The 16,996-nt window shown below is 54.6% G+C and overlaps 2 protein-coding genes across 2 annotated transcripts in view; one reads left to right on the forward strand and one right to left on the reverse strand.

The window, feature by feature from the left end:
* Positions 1-1,636: 1,636 nt before the first annotated feature.
* ARX (aristaless related homeobox) lies at positions 1,637-9,119 on the forward strand (the record flags this gene model as incomplete). Its single annotated transcript, XM_084226726.1, has 5 exons — positions 1,637-1,829; positions 2,922-3,642; positions 4,918-4,963; positions 6,897-7,225; positions 8,156-9,119. 5 exons carry the CDS (start codon positions 1,637-1,639, stop codon positions 8,394-8,396), a joined length of 1,530 nt encoding a protein of 509 aa, XP_084082852.1. The 3' UTR covers positions 8,397-9,119.
* Positions 9,120-13,135: 4,016 nt separating this feature from the next.
* The window catches only part of POLA1 (DNA polymerase alpha 1, catalytic subunit), a 184,153-nt gene continuing 180,292 nt past the window's right edge, over positions 13,136-16,996 (reverse strand). Inside the window, 2 exon segments of the mRNA XM_084226424.1 lie at positions 13,136-14,278; positions 14,280-14,419. Coding sequence (XP_084082550.1) covers positions 14,243-14,278; positions 14,280-14,419 — 176 coding nt within the window. The 3' untranslated portion in view covers positions 13,136-14,242.

The raw sequence follows: 16,996 nt of genomic DNA on the forward strand, positions 1-16,996 counted from the left end.
AAGGGCACCCCTGGGTCTTCCTGTCTTTTTTTTTGTTGGTTGGCTGGTTTGGGATTTGGGGTGGATCTTTTTTAGTTACTGAGTTAATGAACTAATTGCCACTCGTGCCGGGGATGGCAAGAGCCGAGCACCGATGGCAAACGGCAGCTTTGCGTATCCGGCCCAGGAGCACCCCGCAAAGCCGGACGGGCTGCGGCCGCCCCGCTGTGGATCGCGGGGCCCGCCGGCCGCGCACGTCGGGGCGCTTGCCGCTGGCATCGCCCTGGCCTGCCGTTCAGGGGGAAACGAAGAGGGATGAATGAGGGGTAGGAACCCCGAGGGGCCCCGCTCCCAGGGAGGGGACGACTCTGGGTGTAACGTTTGTTCCCCGCGCACGCACCCTTAGAGCTTGGAAGTGTGTGCTTGTGCGCCCTCGGACGTGGACGCAGCCAGAGCGCCGTTTATCCCACGCCAGCACGGACACATGCACCCACTCGCCTATCTTTTCTCCTTATTATCTCTGGTTAATTAGGAGACGTCAGTTCCACACGGCAATTGTGGCATGAACAGGGAAAATGGGGCTTTCTCTGTTGGGTGCTCGGGGCTGGGCATCACCCGAACGAGAGGACGGGTTATTTGTGATGACCGGGAGCAGTTTCTCCGACGTGTTTGTGCTTGCGGGAGTCCGAGAGTAGGAGCGCACACGTGAGCGGCACAGGCAGCTGCACCGTGCCCATCCAAATTGAGCCCTAACTGACCGGACAGGGAGCCTGAACTTGTGACCGCCCAACAGGGAAAGGAAAGGAGGGAGCATAAAAACCCGTCAGAGGTCTTCCGGCCCCGAAGAGGAGTGGAAAGCGCCGGCGGAGGGGAGATACGTGTGCGGAGAAAGGCGGAGGCTGTCAGGACAGGGAGGGGGCTGCCGAACAGCACCGCACCGGGCTGCGCGCCCTGCCCTGCCCGAGGGAAACTCTTCCCGGCTCCCGCACTCCGCTGGGTCAGTCCCCGCCGCTGCAGGCGCTGCGCAGGTGTTGTCGCGGAAAGCGCCGAGCGCGGACGCGGCATTTCAAACACCGGCGGCGAGCGCGCAGCCCTGCGCAGCGCCGCGCCCGGCCGGCGGGCGGGAGCTGCCCGCGGGAAAACGCGGCGCGGATCCCCCGGCGCCGCCCACGCCATCCCGCCCGGGAATTGCCGCGGGCGAAGGAGGGCTCGGGCGAGGAGCGGGCCGCCGTCGGGGTGGGGGGGGTGGGGACGGAGCAAGGCGTGCCACGGGAACTCCGCCGCCGCCCATCCCGGACGCCCCCGACGGCTCCCCCGAGCGGGTCCCCGCCGGCTGCTGCCCCCACGGAGCGGGGGCGGAGCGCGGCGGGAGGGGCGGGGCGGGGCCGGGGGCAGCGCGGCGACTCGGGGCGGGCGCCGATCCGGGGCGGTCCGAGCCGGGCTTTGCCGGGCGCCGTCTGTCGGCGGCCGCCCGGCCTCCGGCGGGAGCCAATCAGGGGGCGGCTGCCCGCACGTGGAGCCGAGGGGACTCAAGAGCGCCGCGGCCGCCGCTCACTCCCCCCGTGACGGGCGTCCCGGCGGCACCGGGCAGCGCCGCGGGGGCGTCCGCGCCGCCGCTCCCGCCCCGGCCCCACGGCTCGGCCCCGCTGCCGCCGCCATGAGCGGCCCCTACCCGGAGGAGAGCTGCGCCGAGCGCCCCGAGTGCAAAAGTAAATCGCCAACTTTGCTGTCCTCCTACTGCATCGACAGCATCCTGGGCCGGCGGAGCCCCTGCAAGGTGCGGCTGCTCGGTACCGCGCCCACCCTGCCCGCCATCGCCGCCCGTCCCGACACCGACAAGGCCGCGCAAGGTAAGCCCCGCCGTCCCAACCCGTTCGTCCCGTCCCTTTTCCCTGGCATCGGGCAGGCCCGGCTCTGTGTCCCCCATTCCCTGCACAGCCTGCGGCTTGGCTCCGGCCCCGCTCCCCGCCTGCACCGTACGGCCGGGCGCCGCCTCGGAGCTGCGGTCGCTGTTATCCCGTTACCGTGCTCGTTAGCGGCTGCTATGCTGCCAGGAAGCGCGGCCAGAGCCGTGCCCGGAATTCGTCACAATTCTTTCCCTGGGGGTCGGGTACCGACGCTTTAGGCTGCTCTTGCTTTCGATATGGGTGTAATTTTTATAGCCGAAATAAATCGGTGCGAGATGCGATCCGTGTGGAGGGCAAGCCTGGCCCGTTCGCATTAAAACCTGTAACGGGTTTCGGCCAGCGAGCTGGGACCGCGCCCATCAGCAGCCGGGGCAGTGATAACGGGCCGCCGGCAGCTGCCGCCCCCGGCCCCAAGTTGGGAGCAGCCCCCTCTGGAGCCGCGGGGAGCCCGGATGGGCAGCTCCCATGGGCGGCCTCGCTCCCGCTTTTCCCGGCGTACACTGGCGGGCGGGATTCTTTCCTTCAAAACCAAAACTAGACTTGGGGAGGGGGGATGATTATAGGAGGGGGGAACAAAACAAAAAAAAAAGTCAGCGGAGGAATCCCGGGCCGCCGGGCGGGCGCAGTAGGACCCGCGCTGCCCCGGCGTGTGGGATGTGGTCCGGTGCTGACCGCTGTCGGAAACGTGCCGGCGCAGGCCCGGGGCTGCCAGAGCCCCCGGAGCCTGTCCCGGCCCTGAGCGGGGCGCCGGGCCGGGCTCAGCGGCCGGGATGATTTCTTCCCAGGCTGCGAGCAGCGGCGCGGGCCGGGGCCGGCCTGAGGGACGGGGTAGGAGGTAGGAAAATGGTGCACGAAGGATGGCTGAGGGATTGGACTCTTGCCCTGGGCTCTATTCGCGCAGATCCTACCTACTGACCGTGTCTCTCCTTCTGTCTTCCTTCCTTTCTTTCTTTCTTTCCTCCGCACCCTTCTCCCCGCCACGCCTGCCCGCTCCGTCCGACTGCTGCGGCCGTCTACGCCACTTTCATGGCTCAGGGTCCCCTAAGGCCAGTCCCCCCTTCGAGCCGGCCGAGCTGCACCTTCCCCCCAAACTGCGCCGGCTTTACGGGCCGGGCGGGGGCCGGCTGCTGCCGCCGCGGGCGGCGGGGCCGCGGGGGGACCGGACGGAGGGGCGACCGGAGGGGGGCGCGGGCTCCGTGCCCGCTGCCGCCCCGTGGGACACGCTGAAGATCAGCCAGGCGCCCCAGGTCAGCATCAGCCGCAGCAAAAGCTACCGTGAAAACGCGCCCTTCGTGGCACCGCCGCCCGCCCGGGACGAGCTGGGCAGCCCCGCGGCACACGTCGAGGAACGGCCGGGCCCTGCCGCGCCGGCCGCGGAGGAGGAAGAGGAGGAAGAGGACGAAGAGATGTTGGAGGAGGACGAGGACGAGGAGGAAGAGGAGCTGGAGGACGACGAGGAGGAGGAGCTGCTGGGCGAGGACGGCGGGGGGCTGCTGAAGGATGCCCGCCGGGGCGCCACCGCGGCCCCCGGGGCGGAGGGCGGGGATCTGTCCCCCAAGGAGGAGCTGCTGCTGCACCCCGAGGACGGCGAGGGCAAGGACGGCGAGGAGAGCGTCTGCCTCTCGGCCGGCAGCGACTCCGAGGAGGGGCTGCTCAAGCGGAAGCAGCGCCGCTATCGTACGACCTTCACTAGCTACCAGCTGGAGGAGCTGGAGAGGGCCTTCCAGAAAACCCACTACCCCGACGTCTTCACCAGGTACCGGCGCCGGGGTCCCGGCCGAGCGCGGAGCGAGCGAACCCCGGGGGGACGGGACGGGCCGCAATGTGCTGTACCCCCGCCTCCAAACCGCCCTCGGCGGTGGATCCGGCCTTGGGCACCCCCGGGCTGGAGGAGACGGGGAACGGGGCCGGGTTCAGGGGGGACCTAGGGCCGGCAGAGCCCGGGCAGGCCCGCCTGAAGGCCGCCGCCGGGCACTATTTTTACCCGCTGCCCACCCCTCCTCTCACCGCGGCCGCTCCGGGATCGGTTTCGCGCTGCTCGTGGGCTGGAGCCCGGCCCGGGGAAGCCCCGGCAGCGGCAGAGATCAAAGCGCCGCTGCCTAAAAATACCGGCCCGGCACGTCGGGGCCTCTTGGTGCCCGGAGTTGCCCCCAAGGAGCCCGGGGGGCCCAGCCCGGCTCTGTCGACACTTTCGGGGACATTTTCCCGTTGAAAATGGGAGTTCGGTGGTGGCAGGTCTGGCCAGCGGCTCCCCTCCGGGAAGCGCAAGCAGGGAGAGAGGCAGAGCCGCCAGCCCTCTCCTCGCGCTCACCGAAAATTGCATCTCCCCACTCCCGCCTTAAGGCTAGAGGGGGATCGAGTCCCCAGAATCGCACTTTTCGATCCCGAAGACCCTCCCGGTTTCTCGTTTGTTTTGCCCGGGGGTTGGGGTTTGGGGCAGCGTTGGAACAGGAGTGTTTTACGGGGGCATTTTTTTCCCCTGGACCTTGGAGCCGCGCATCGCCCGCCGCGCTCACCTCGGGGCGCCGCCTGGCCCCGGCCCCGGGAGCGGCTGTCCGGGCTGTATGGGCATACCGCAGTTTTTTCGTTGGTTTTATTTTTAACGGCTTTGAGTTTTGCTCCAGGGCTCCTCACGCCCTGAGGGTATGGGACTCCGGCCGCGGCAGGGTCCCAGTTATGCTGGGAATGCTCCTCTCTGGGACACGGAGCTGATGAGCTATTTTCCAGTGCCTTAGTGTTTTCCGATTTACCTTAATTGCGGCAATGTGAACCTCCGTGTGGAGCTTCCCGGTTGCCGTCCCCTACACGGCAGCTGCGGCTGGAACGGGCCGAATTTGGGGAGCGGCGGGGAGGGAATGCCAAAACCCTGGAGTCCCAAAAGGCGCCCAGCTCGGCGGCCCGGAGCCGGGCCGAGGGCGGCGACAAGCGGTGTCCGCCCGCGGCCCGGCCCCGCTCGCCTCGGGCACCGGGATTTCGGGCGCGGGCGATTGGAGGTGCCCCGGGCTGACGGCGGCGTCTGTGTCTCCCCCAGGGAGGAGCTGGCCATGAGGCTCGATCTGACAGAAGCCCGAGTGCAGGTGAGTGGCAGCGGCGGGACCGGGACCGGCGCGTCCCTCGGCGGCGCCCAGGGGAAGGGTGGCCTGGCCCTCCTCGGCGGCGCCCCCGGCCCCGCCAGGGCCGAGCCATCGGCTGGCGAATCCCTGTGTGATTAAAACTCAGGGCTCCCGTTTCGGTTGTTAGAAACCCGCTCGGCCGCAAGTCGAGTATTTGGCTGCCATCAAATCTCCAATCGGGCTTCATAAAAGCCCACTTAGTGCTAGAACAAACAGGGCCATTTGAAGGCGAAATGTTGTTTGATTTCCTCTCCGCCTGCACAAGGAGCTGGCTAATGCTATTTGATTTCCCATTTTTGATAGCAATAAGCCTGCATTGATCTAATAGTGAGTGAGTGCAATGCTATTAAAGGTGTTTGCCGCCCCATACCAGAGTGCATTTCCCAACCCGGGTCTCATAACCAAAGAGACGATAAACATTGGGATGCCCTGATTGCCAACAGAAAACAGATGTCTCTGGGTTTGAAGCTGAGCAAATCACTTTACAGTTAAAATCGGGCGCTGATAAAGCATAATAAATTCCATATGGCTCATTTAATACACAACAGCTTCTTGCATTAGAGGGGCTAATGATGAGATTTGTCCCCTCCTTTCTGTTGACACATTTCTCCATTGTCAAACAGAGATGTGACAGCAAATCAGTATTTTCAGCTCAGGGGAACAAGTCGTGGGAAAGTTAAATAACTTTTTTAACAGAAAGACACCCCCTTTCTTTCTCCTCTATTCATGGCAGAAGATGTAATTAAGTGAATATGAATTATGAGAGTCCCTTCGTTTACCTTTGGGTCTACTCAGACTTATTAATTCAATAAGGGGGAATTGTAGTGAGGACAGCTTGCTAATTGAGTTTTAGCGGGGAGAGACGCTCCCTCCGTGCCAGGCTGTTGCCTTCCGCACGAGCACAATGCCTCTTCGTCGTGGGTGCCCAGATAGGCGTGCGTGGAGCTCAATTCCCGCTGAACAACTGTGGAGAGACTCGCAGCGCTGCTGCCTTTCTGCCTTCCGGGAAAGAAGGGTCTCATACTGAGCTTACAAAGCCAAGCATAACAGGAAAAACTCTGTCCCACAACTGTCCCAAAAGATTTACAAGCGTCTGTTTCCCAAAGTCTCTGTCTGTCAGTGCGTGTGATGGCCCCACACTTGGTTATTATATATATAATAACGGAATCTTTTATTTTCCTTTGAAATGCGGTTTATTTTCCTCTACCTCTCTCCTGCTTTAAGCAGTTTTATTTCATGATTTTTTCTTTGTGGGAGGGATAAAAGAACGAAAAGACAGCAGTGCCATGGCATCCTAACTAACTTTCATAAGATAGATCTTAAAAGGGCAACCTTGAAATCTGTATTTGTTGCTTTGGTTGCCTCACAAATTATTTCTTCGTTTCAGATATCAGTGAAATTACGACTTTTTCCCCTCTCTTTAAATCTGAAGGGAAAAAAAAAAAAGTCTACGATCCCCAAACCATATAATTTGTAAATATGCCCTTTAACAAAAAAAAAAAAAAAAAAAGTCGCGGTGTGAGTGCGGAATATTTCCCACGTAGTTCTCTTGGGAAATCGTACTCCAGCGCAGCGGGAGCCGCCTCCCGCTCCTATACCTGCCCGCACCGCCGACCTGCCGCAAAGGTGTGCGGGGGTGTAGAACTGCTGCGCCCCTCCGGGAGCCAGGGCCCGCCGCAGGGCCGGGGGTGTCACCGAAAGCCGTGGGTCGGCCCAGCCCGCGGCTCGGCGCGGCACCGACACACGTGGCCCCCGCGGGCCGGCCCCTTTGGGGCGATCCCGCTTCGGGGGCGGTGGAGGAGCGGTGGCCGTCGGGCCGGTGCGGGGCTCCTGAGGGGCTCGCCGCTCCGAGGGCGCGGGCAGGAGTATTAAAACCGGTTTTTCTTTTGGCTTTCAGGTATGGTTCCAGAACCGTAGGGCTAAGTGGCGGAAGAGGGAAAAGGCTGGGGCTCAGACACACCCCCCAGGTTTGCCTTTCCCTGGTCCCCTGTCAGCAACTCACCCCCTCAGTCCATACCTTGATGCTAGTCCTTTCCCTCCTCATCACCCAGCTCTAGACTCCGCCTGGACCGCCGCCGCCGCCGCGGCCGCCGCCTTCCCCAGCCTGCCGCCGCCGCCCCCCGGCTCCGCGGCGCTGCCCCCCGGCGGGACCCCGCTCGGCCTCGGCACCTTCCTGGGCGCGGCCGTGTTCCGCCACCCCGCCTTCATCAGCCCCGCCTTCGGCAGGTACCGCCCGCCCCCCGCGCCGGCACCGGGCTGTCCTGAGGCGGGGGCGCGCGGGGATCGCGGCCCCACGCGGGACCCGCCGCGCGCGGCCGCCCCGCCGTTCGAACTTGGAGCGCCTGGCGGCCAGCGCCGATTGGGCGCCGCGCGGGTCACGTGCTTCCGCCGCGGCCGCTCATTGGGCGCGGGCTGCTCCCCCGCCCGCCCCCCACGCGGCCGCGGTTCCCCGTGGGGGCGGCCGGGCCGGGGCAGGGCCCCCGAGGGAGCGGCCCGCGGAAAGCCGTGCTCCCACGCAGAAACTAAACCCGTGCGTGGGTTTCCCTACGTGCACGCGTGGCCTCTGCTTTGCTCGGGGCGGGCGGGAGTTGCTGGTATTTTACCAGTCGGGATGAGCAGGAGCCGCGGCATCCCGGGTGCCGTGAGCCACTCCGGCCGCGGGGGACCGTCACGGACAGATTTTTAGCCGCGGGCATGCGTGGGGCTGAGCAGCTCCCACAGGTTCGCGTCGGGACGAGCTCCTGCGGGAGCCGCGCTCCTCCGGGCGCAGAGTCCGCGGGGAAGGGCGGGCACCGCCGGGCGGCCGCGGCAGCGCTGCTGGCGGAGCCGGGGCGGGTCCGGGGCACGGGGGGAGCGAGCGCTGCCTGCCCGGGACCGGGGCTTGCCCCCGCGCACCCCCCTCTCCGCCGGCTGCGGCTCCCGGCCACTGCCGCCCTGACTGCGGCTGTCGGGGAGGACCAAGCTCTCAGCGATTTTTCCTATACATATATTTTTATCTTTTTTCCCCGAAAAAATCTTTTGCCTGCCCGGCGTCGGGTATTTCCAGCGAGTCTCTGTCCCCTCGCGTCCGCGCTTGGTGGGAAGGAGGCGTGCGGGGCCGTGCGGGGCCGGCGCTCCCCGGCGCGGCGGTGACGGCCGTCTGTGCTTCCCTTGCAGGCTCTTTTCCACCATGTCCCCCCTGGGCAGCGCCTCCAGCGCCGCGGCCCTGCTGCGGCAGCCGGCGCCGGCCGCCGAGGGCGCGGTGGGCTCGGCGGGGCTGGGGGACCCGGCCAGTGCCGCCGCCGACCGGCGGGCGTCCAGCATCGCCGCCCTGCGGCTGAAGGCCAAGGAACACGCCGCCCAGCTCACCCAGCTCAACATCCTCCCCGGGAACAGCACGGGGAAAGAGGTGTGCTAAGGCACGGCTGCCGTCCGCGGGGTGCGGGTTAGGGTTTTTTTAGGGGGGAGAGAAAAAAGAGGGGGAGAAGAGGAGAGTAAATCAATAAAGGTCACCTCAGACAGCATGAATCAAGACCAAACGGGGGGAAAAATAATGATGATTTTTAAAAAAGGAGGACCAGCAGCTGAGACTGTAGTAGGTCCTCAAGTTAGGAATTTGGGGAAAGTGAATGCCTCTAGCATTATCCCTCACACGAGTGAAACGACACTAAAAACCTCCTGAATAAGTAACTCCTTGGCTGGTACATTTCTTAAATGTACGACGTGTCCATTCCCTCTATGAACATAAGGGGGGAAAAAGTAAAAAAAAAAAAAAAAAAAAGAAAAAAAAAAGAAAAAAACCCTAATAAAAGTTACTATATATTAGCATTTCGTACACTAAATATTTTTCCTTCTGTTTATCTGGCAAGAAAAAAGAAATAAATAGAATTGTAATTAAGAAAGTGAAACAAAAAACAATAGAGAAGCTAAGAGAGGGGGAAAGCTACCCACATCTTCTTAAAATAGCATCCTAGGATGTTAAGTTGGTCAGTTAGAAGCGCTGTGTTACGTGTTGCAACGAGCTGCATATGCTAACCAAGGATGCTGACAGTGCAAACTGAAAGTAAATTTGATGCTGTAAGATAACCAGTGCACTTAGGGGAAAGGGTATATCTTTTTCTTGTTATATTCTTTATCACTACACCAACCAAGGTTTTTATATCAAACCAAAGCGAAATACACTGCTAGAATATGGACTGTTTAAGTCACTAAACTGTGATTATTAATTCTGTACATACCATTGTTATAAAAAAAAGAACAGAGCTTTGTATATTTGAAAAGTTATAAAACAATTGCACTCAGTGTAGTGTTGTAAAAGTTTGTCATTCTGTAGATTCTTACTGTGTTGTAGATATAATAGGGTTCCTAGACAAATATTTATGTACAAACTCTTTATTTAACTTATTAACTGTAGAGGTTTCTGAAACCCTCAAGAGGCGATGGTACAGTACTTTTTCGTGTAATGTCGTTATTGTTAACACTTTTCCTTGCTATCCGGTGGAGAAGTGCCACGTTCAGAAAATAAACAAAAATATATGTTTAACAAAAAAAAAAGAAAAAAAAAAAAAAAGACATCAAAAGGAAAACAAAAAGCCCGGTACTTGCGGGGGCTGCGGGGCCACCTGCGCCGCGCTGCGGGCGCCCGGGGCCGGGGGCGGCCGGGGCTGAGCCCCCCCAGCCTCAGTGCCGGGGTCCCCCCACGGGTCCAGGGGTCTGGGTGGGCGCGGGTGGCTCGACCGGGACGGCGGCCGCAGCTCGGGCGTGCCGGGGACGCGAGGTGCCGGCAGCCCCGTTTGCGAGCGGATCTGCGGACGGCGAGGTGCCGGGGCACCCACGGCCGAACCTGTCCGCGCTCTGTCGCGGGCACCGTGGTGTGTCCCCCGCCGCCAGCCCGGGGGCTCTGGGCCATCCCTCGGTGCCAGCGATGCCAGACCGCGGGGAGCCGCCCCACGCTGCCCCGGCACTCGCCGGGCGGGGACGGGACAGCCCCAGGCTCCGCCGCTGCCGAAAGTCGGGAGTGGGGGAGAAAATCTGGAATTTTGGGGAACGCTTGGCAGCCCCTACACCTTTGGGGCTACAAAAGTTTCTCCACGCCTGCCCCTTCGTTCTCCTAAAGGTGAACTTCCGTTTCTTCCCTCTTCCTTTATTACTCCTCGGGTTGTTTTCTTCCTCCTTTTTTTTTTTTTTTTTTTTTTTGGTTGTTGTTTCTTCTTCTTTTCTTTTTGCGGTGCGGGGGCAGCGATCCCGTCTGCCTCTTCCACAGAGCAGGGGCCGAGATGCGGGAAGCCCCCGGCCACACTCCCGCGGTGCCCCCCGATCAAGCCCCGGGCCCGGGACGGGCCGTCGGAGAGCCGGGGTGTGGGGCTCTTTTTTTGGGTGATTTGGTCCAATCTCGGCAGCGCTCCACAACGGCGGGCCGGGGCCGGAGAAGAGCCCGAGGGCAGCCCGAGGGGGCCCGGCCCGGCGGGCGGCTCCGCGGGGCGACCCCGGCTCCGGGAGGCACCGCTGGAGCGAGCGCCGCGCGTGGGAGCCCCCCGCGACCCTTCCCCGCAGCTCCCCCCTCCACTCACGGCATTTCATATCCCACACCCCCCAACCCCGCCCGCCCCCAGCCGTATTTTTGAGTTCTAAAACCCACCATAGGCGCGAAAAAAAATTTATGGGAAAAATAAGGCTTGTTCCTTGGACGTTATTAACAGTGCAGCCTGAAATATACATTTTTGCCTCAAAGAAAAGGGAATCATTATCAAGCCATTAGGCATTAAGAAATGTCATTCAGTCATTTTTATTCATTCTGCTGAAATCTTCGTAAAAGCCCGAATCATACTTCTGCAAGCAGCAATTTTGTTAATCCAGGGGGTTATTACTCTGGTCCCTTATTAGGATCTATACTGCTGCCAAGCAATCCTATAACCTTCTCAAAAGAAGTTTACCTCCGTGTTATAAAACCAGTAGTGGTATTTATACTGTGCAATAATTAGTGTATTACCTGAATCCACTAACAGGTTCATTTTATCTCCGCACAAAACCCCTAGTCTGCTTATAGAAAGCTTGTGCCTCCTTTGGTGCTGTTAAAGTGGTGAAAGAGTGAATGAAGGCTGGTAGCACTTTCTCCTTTCGCCGTGCCTTAATTCCCATCTCTTTTTGCTCTCATCCAATTAGTGCAGTGTATTAAGCGGTTTATCATCTCATAGTCAGCTATTGAGAGAAACAAGGCGAACACTTTGCAATAGAGCCTGCTCTCCTTTGACACCCTCAGGTACTTACATATTCCACTGTGCTATGAATAATAGAGGAAGAATAGAGCGCTAATTCCCTCATCAAAGAATGCCTTGTCTGCTGCTTTGCTCAACAACACCATTCTGATCAAAAGAAAAGCAATAAAGCTTAGCATAACAAAACGAAACCTACTTATTAGCTTAGTGGTTAAATTAATGCAGAGCCGCTGCTATTCAAAACCAAGGTTTGAAAACAGCCTCCAACAACCTGATAATGCTGCCTTCGGGATGAAGGAATTTTAATCTGAAATTTGAAGCTGGCACAGATGAGTTAATCTATTAAACTGCTATAAGGAGGGTGCGGGAGAACTATTCAATTAAGGCACATTTAAGGTGCCCTGCAGAAGACGGGGACGGATTCGAAGGGGAAGATGTGCTCTGCTTCGGCCTTAGAAAACTGCCTTTGGCGGCGAAAAGAGGGATTTTGGCACAGCAGCCACCGTGTTTGCGGATGGGAATTCTTTTTCATATCGCATATGTCATCAGCGAAACCTGGCCACCGGCTCCATATATCAACACTCCTCTTCCCCAACTGCAAATAAATACAAATAAACACAAACCTTCATTTTAACAGCACGGGGTGGAGGGGGATATGAGGAGGAAAAGGAAGAGAAGGCGATTCAGGCCAGACCAGCCTCAGAATGCAAACCTCCGAACTTCAGTTTTCCCAAATTATTTACAGCGCAGCGTTTACCAGCTCCATTTAATATTAAACGCTATAAAGATGATTTTGCATTTCCCAGCCTTTCTGAGGGGCCAAGACGAGGCACGGTGCCCGGAGCTGATTAGAGAGGGAGAGGGGAGGGGAAAAAAAAATCTGGTTTACTCTTTGCCAAGACTTCAGCTCTGATCTGACCAGCTTTACTGAGAGGAATCAAAAAAAGCCTCCATTCGGGGTAAAAGCCCTCATTTCCCATCCTCAACCCCCCCGGAGTGTGGCTGGCCGGGGTGGCGGGGGCTCCGGGGCTGTGCCACTCACGGCTCCTCCGCCTCGGTGCGTGGGGGGAACAGCCCCTCGCAGGGCCACTCCGTGCTGCTGCACCCTACACAGTCATTCCACAACACTCTCATTTAATCTAAACATCCCTAAACTTGCAAATTAACAGGCTCTTCAGCTGTAATTATACAGATACATACAAGTGCCACAGGGTCAGGTTACGCCATATCTATCCATTTTATTTGTATACCTAATGTCTGGAGGAGAAGGTCACACTTTTCACTTTCCTGAGGCATTCTACCCAGTAGAATCAGTGTTTATCAGTAATATCTTCATAATCCTAATTGGACTGGACACAAAAAAAAATCTAAAAATCCCTGCATGGAATTAAAAGAAACCAGGATCTTTTGAAGTTCTGCAACTTCAGTAAGGCATCTTGGCAGCAACACCTTCTTTCCAAAGAAGACTCCAAATAAAGTCTGTTTTACAATATTAACCCAACTAAACATACTGGGAGGGATCGATAGCTCACCAGGGTGGGACAACACCTGCACAGCACCAGAGACTGCATAGATTCCATTTCTCACTGTAGTGATTTCATGTGAGCAGAAATGAAGGGGTTTAGTTCCAAAAGTTGCTAGGAACATGACTGTGTATTTAGGCATATTCAAACTGACACTACCCATACTGACACACAGCTTCTCCCAAATGCCACTCTGGGGACAAATGAATGTCATAAAATACTCTGAACACAATCAGATACATGAATCCCTACAGTGCCCAACATGTTCATGCTGATCCTCTTACTCTTTCTTCAAACTCCCTTTGTTAATGGCTGTTCATCCTAAAAACAGACACAAAGGCAATTCTGTAAAACCAGGAGAAGTTCAGAGCAATATGACCTAGCATTCATATTTTCAACCATCAGATCATAGAATCTAATTCTCTTTTGCTAGAAAACTTTATTTTTTTTCCTTCAAGTGTGAAAAAAACTTTACATTTTACACTGTTTAAGATTTAAAAGCAATTTTTATAACCTTACATTAATATATCACATTGCAAACTAAACAGTGAACAGAGAACAATATTTCGTGTACAAAAGCATGTACCCAAATTTATTCTCTTGTCATATCTGCTTGTCATTTTATTAGGAGTAAATGAAAAATACAATTTGTTTGTAAAAACTGTAAAATCTCCAACACAGTAATTATTACACAACAGTAATTGTGATTTGCTGCTTTCCATTCCCGTTATTGGTTACAATGCCCTCCCAAAAATATTTTTCTCTATCGATTGCTTACTTTCAAATACTTTGAAATTAAACACATTTATATCCTCTGCATGAGTGAAATGGGTTTTGTTCATGTGCATGTCTTTACATGCATACAGAAATTTTCAACGTGGCAAAATGCTATGCTTAAAGATGCTTGGAAAAACTCCTAATAAAAAGATGGTCCCTATTTTTAGCACCTCCAGGTTTCAGTCGTTCTTTAATGAATTTCAAAGTAAAGCATCCCTACCTCTGTTCAGAAGGTAATAGGACATTTAAATGCATTTAGGTTTAGTATTGTTTTTAATTGGTATGTTTATGATCAGGAAGAAGATAAACCGTGAAAAGGCAAAACATTAGTGCTCCTACTGAGACCTCTACTAACCTCTCTTCCTGAGAGCACCTCTAGTAAATACCCTGGAGCAAAGTCTAGGATCACTTACATTCCAGCAACTCTCACTGGGAATTATCCAATTAAAGCAGCAATTCCCCCACCCCCTTTTCCCTCATAGGTCTAAATACACAACAAAAAATATTGCAAAAATCAACTACTCCATATTTTAATAACCCTGGTTTCTCAATGAAGAAAAAAAAAGGAAGATAAAAACACCTTGAATACTTCATATCCACGAGAATCATACATCCTGTTTTCATCTCCTGTTTTTCCTCCTCCAAAGAGATAAGATTATTAAAACATCATTGTGCATACTGAAATAGAGTATTGCTGAAGAGATCATTACTGATAAACAAGGGACTAGCCTCCCTCCATTTTTAATCCATCACTGTCTTTCATTACTGGACTCTCCCACAGATCTATCTTCCTATACTGATGGTGAAGAGTTTGCCAAGGTTCACTTCTGAGTAGGCACTCATGGACAGGCATTTGTCTACGGTGCTCTTCAGTCTTTTGTAGGCGTCAGAGACTTCCCTCCTGAGTGGCTTCTTCTTCAAATACTCTAAAAGAACAAAGAGGAAAAACCCAAAACACAAAGAGGGATTAAATGACCACAAAAAGACAGGATTTTTGCATTCATTAGACTGTGAATCAAGGTATTTTAAAACGAGGTGAATGTTGTAGATAGCAAAGAGCACATTTGTGGCAAGCTCTCCCACGTTCTGCTGCATTCCCTGCCTTTCCTGCACCAGCTGGTGAGGGGCCATGGTGAACCCTGGCCATGGAACCACGGCTGAAGCTCCCTCAGCCCCACCAGCGTGGGAGCAGTGGGAAAAGTGGCAAAAGCCACCCCTAGTCCAGTTTTGTGATCTAGCTGGAGTGAAATGGAGGTTCACTAAGTCATGGCAGAGAAAGTAAGCGATAGTTGGGCTGGGTCTGAAAGGGTCTCATTTAAAAGGGGCAGGTGCCCTAACTTAGTGAGAACTATCCAGAGTCCCCAGGGGTTGGAAGCAGGGAGAGATTCTGCCCCAGGGTGGCTTCAGAAGTGAAGGAGATCACAACTCATGTCCAGTTCATGTTCCTCATCCCTGCTGTCAATACTGGCACTGGCACAGCCTGGGACAGACTTATCACCAGTCTTGTGAGTTCTCAAATGCACCTTGTGTGCAGGACAGGAATCATGATCCTCAGCACTACGGAAGGCACTGGAAGGAAATGGGAAGGAGCACAAACAAGGAGAATTCCAAGCTAATACCCTAAAATAGAGAGAACATGCCCAGTATCTCAACCAGGAGATGTCAGATTCACCTGACACATGAATGAAGAGGCTCCCAAATGCTTGATAAGAGATGTCTGGGGGACGTGCATTTACTCACCTGTACCTTTATGTGTGTGCAAAGTCATGTGCATGAATCTGTACATATTTCAGCAGCAAAGACCAAGCTGTTCTATTTCTGTTGGGTTTTTTTTTCAAATTTTCTGCCATTAAAAAAACACACCCAAGGGATTTTGTTTGGGTGATTGTCCAGCTTTTCCTTTATAAAAGCTGTGAACAAAGTCTAAAAGAGCAAAATATTCCACTACTCCATTATACAGCAATGCCAAGTGGATGCAGATCTGGCACAGTTCTGCTCCTACCTTCCAACCAACTCCACATTCTAGGAACACCAGCTCCTACCCTAAAGCCTGCTCCTGCAGTTACGCTTGGAACATTGGAGAGCACACAGACTGCAGCACAAGGTGCCCTCCCAGGCAGCTTCCCTGATCTTAGACCGGAGGGACTCCACATCCAGCAGCACTAGGAGAGCACAGCACAGGTATTTGCAGGTCAAGATTTGAAGCCACTGAGGTGCAGGGTAAAGCATGCATCTTGTGAGCCACCAACACCATCCTTCTATTGCTCATTAGCTTTGCCTCACTTTTCCCTGACACCTTCACAGCCCTCCTGGTCCTTTGAATACATAACAGAGGAAACTCCATCCCCTCTCAAACAGCTTTTGGTCTACAGCACTAGTTAAGATGAAAAACCAATTGTCTCTAAAAACAGTGGAGTTTATTTAAGGAAAGTCTTTTGGGGAGAGTGACACACTGGTTTTTTTAGTCTGTATGTATAAGGGGTGAAATGTCTTATTTTTGTGACAAGTCACCTCTCACCTCTGTGATGTGACTGAGATGAAGGTGTCCCTTCAGACAGCTTTATCTCAGCAGCCAAGGACTGCTACATGAGGAGATGGCAGGGATGGGAGGCATGGTGACAGAAAAAGCTACAACAATTTTGAGGTTTGTGAATTTCTCCTCCCTGAGGATTTACAAATATTTCTGCAGAGCCTCAGATGTTGTAGGTATGAGCTCAGCAGACTAGCTCTGGATACAATACGAACAGCAGTGTTTTACTGAGAAATTGCGACCTGCTTAGGTTTTCCTTGTTATTCACAAAGTTCCATTGAAGTTAACTGCTTTGCATGAAGCTATCAACTCTTTAAAACTTAAATTAAAAATTTAAATTAACAATGCCTGAGTAATACATTGATTAGAAGCACTTTGATAAGCACCTTTCGTGCACTGTTGTGAAGAGGTTATGTATTGTGTCTGGGCAGTAAGCAAACAGAAGAAGATGCCTTGTTGAAGATACCATGTTTTTACTGTTACACAGACAGTAATGACTTGAAGTCTATTAGCAGAATTGGATTTTCCTTTAACTGCAGCTCCAATACAACAAAAGCTTGATTATGTGAATCTGCTCATTAACAGGCTGAAGTCACTATGGCATAAACACATTTAATGATTCTGAAAGTATTTAGATATAGGGTTAAATTAAACAAACCTTGAAAATTGTCTTAACCAGATCTATAAAAACACCAATCCCACTTTGCCACAAACTGACCTCTCACTTGTTTATGTATTTTCAAGATTAATGATACAGTAAGTGGGTTCACTTGCAACTGCTCACATCAGCCAAACCATGCTCTTTATACCAAGGAACTGTGGAAAATTCCACTCTTATACCCCAAAACTAGGCCAAAATAGTTTTAAGTTCCCAGGAGCTCAGGAGGGACCAAGGTAAAATACATCAATGTGAACAGCTGGCACATGTGAACAGAGCAGGAAGGCACATTAATCATTAGGACATTGAGGCAAA

Source organism: Fringilla coelebs, assembly GCF_963513975.1.
Source record: "Fringilla coelebs genome assembly, chromosome: 2".
Lineage (NCBI taxonomy): Eukaryota > Metazoa > Chordata > Aves > Passeriformes > Fringillidae > Fringilla > Fringilla coelebs.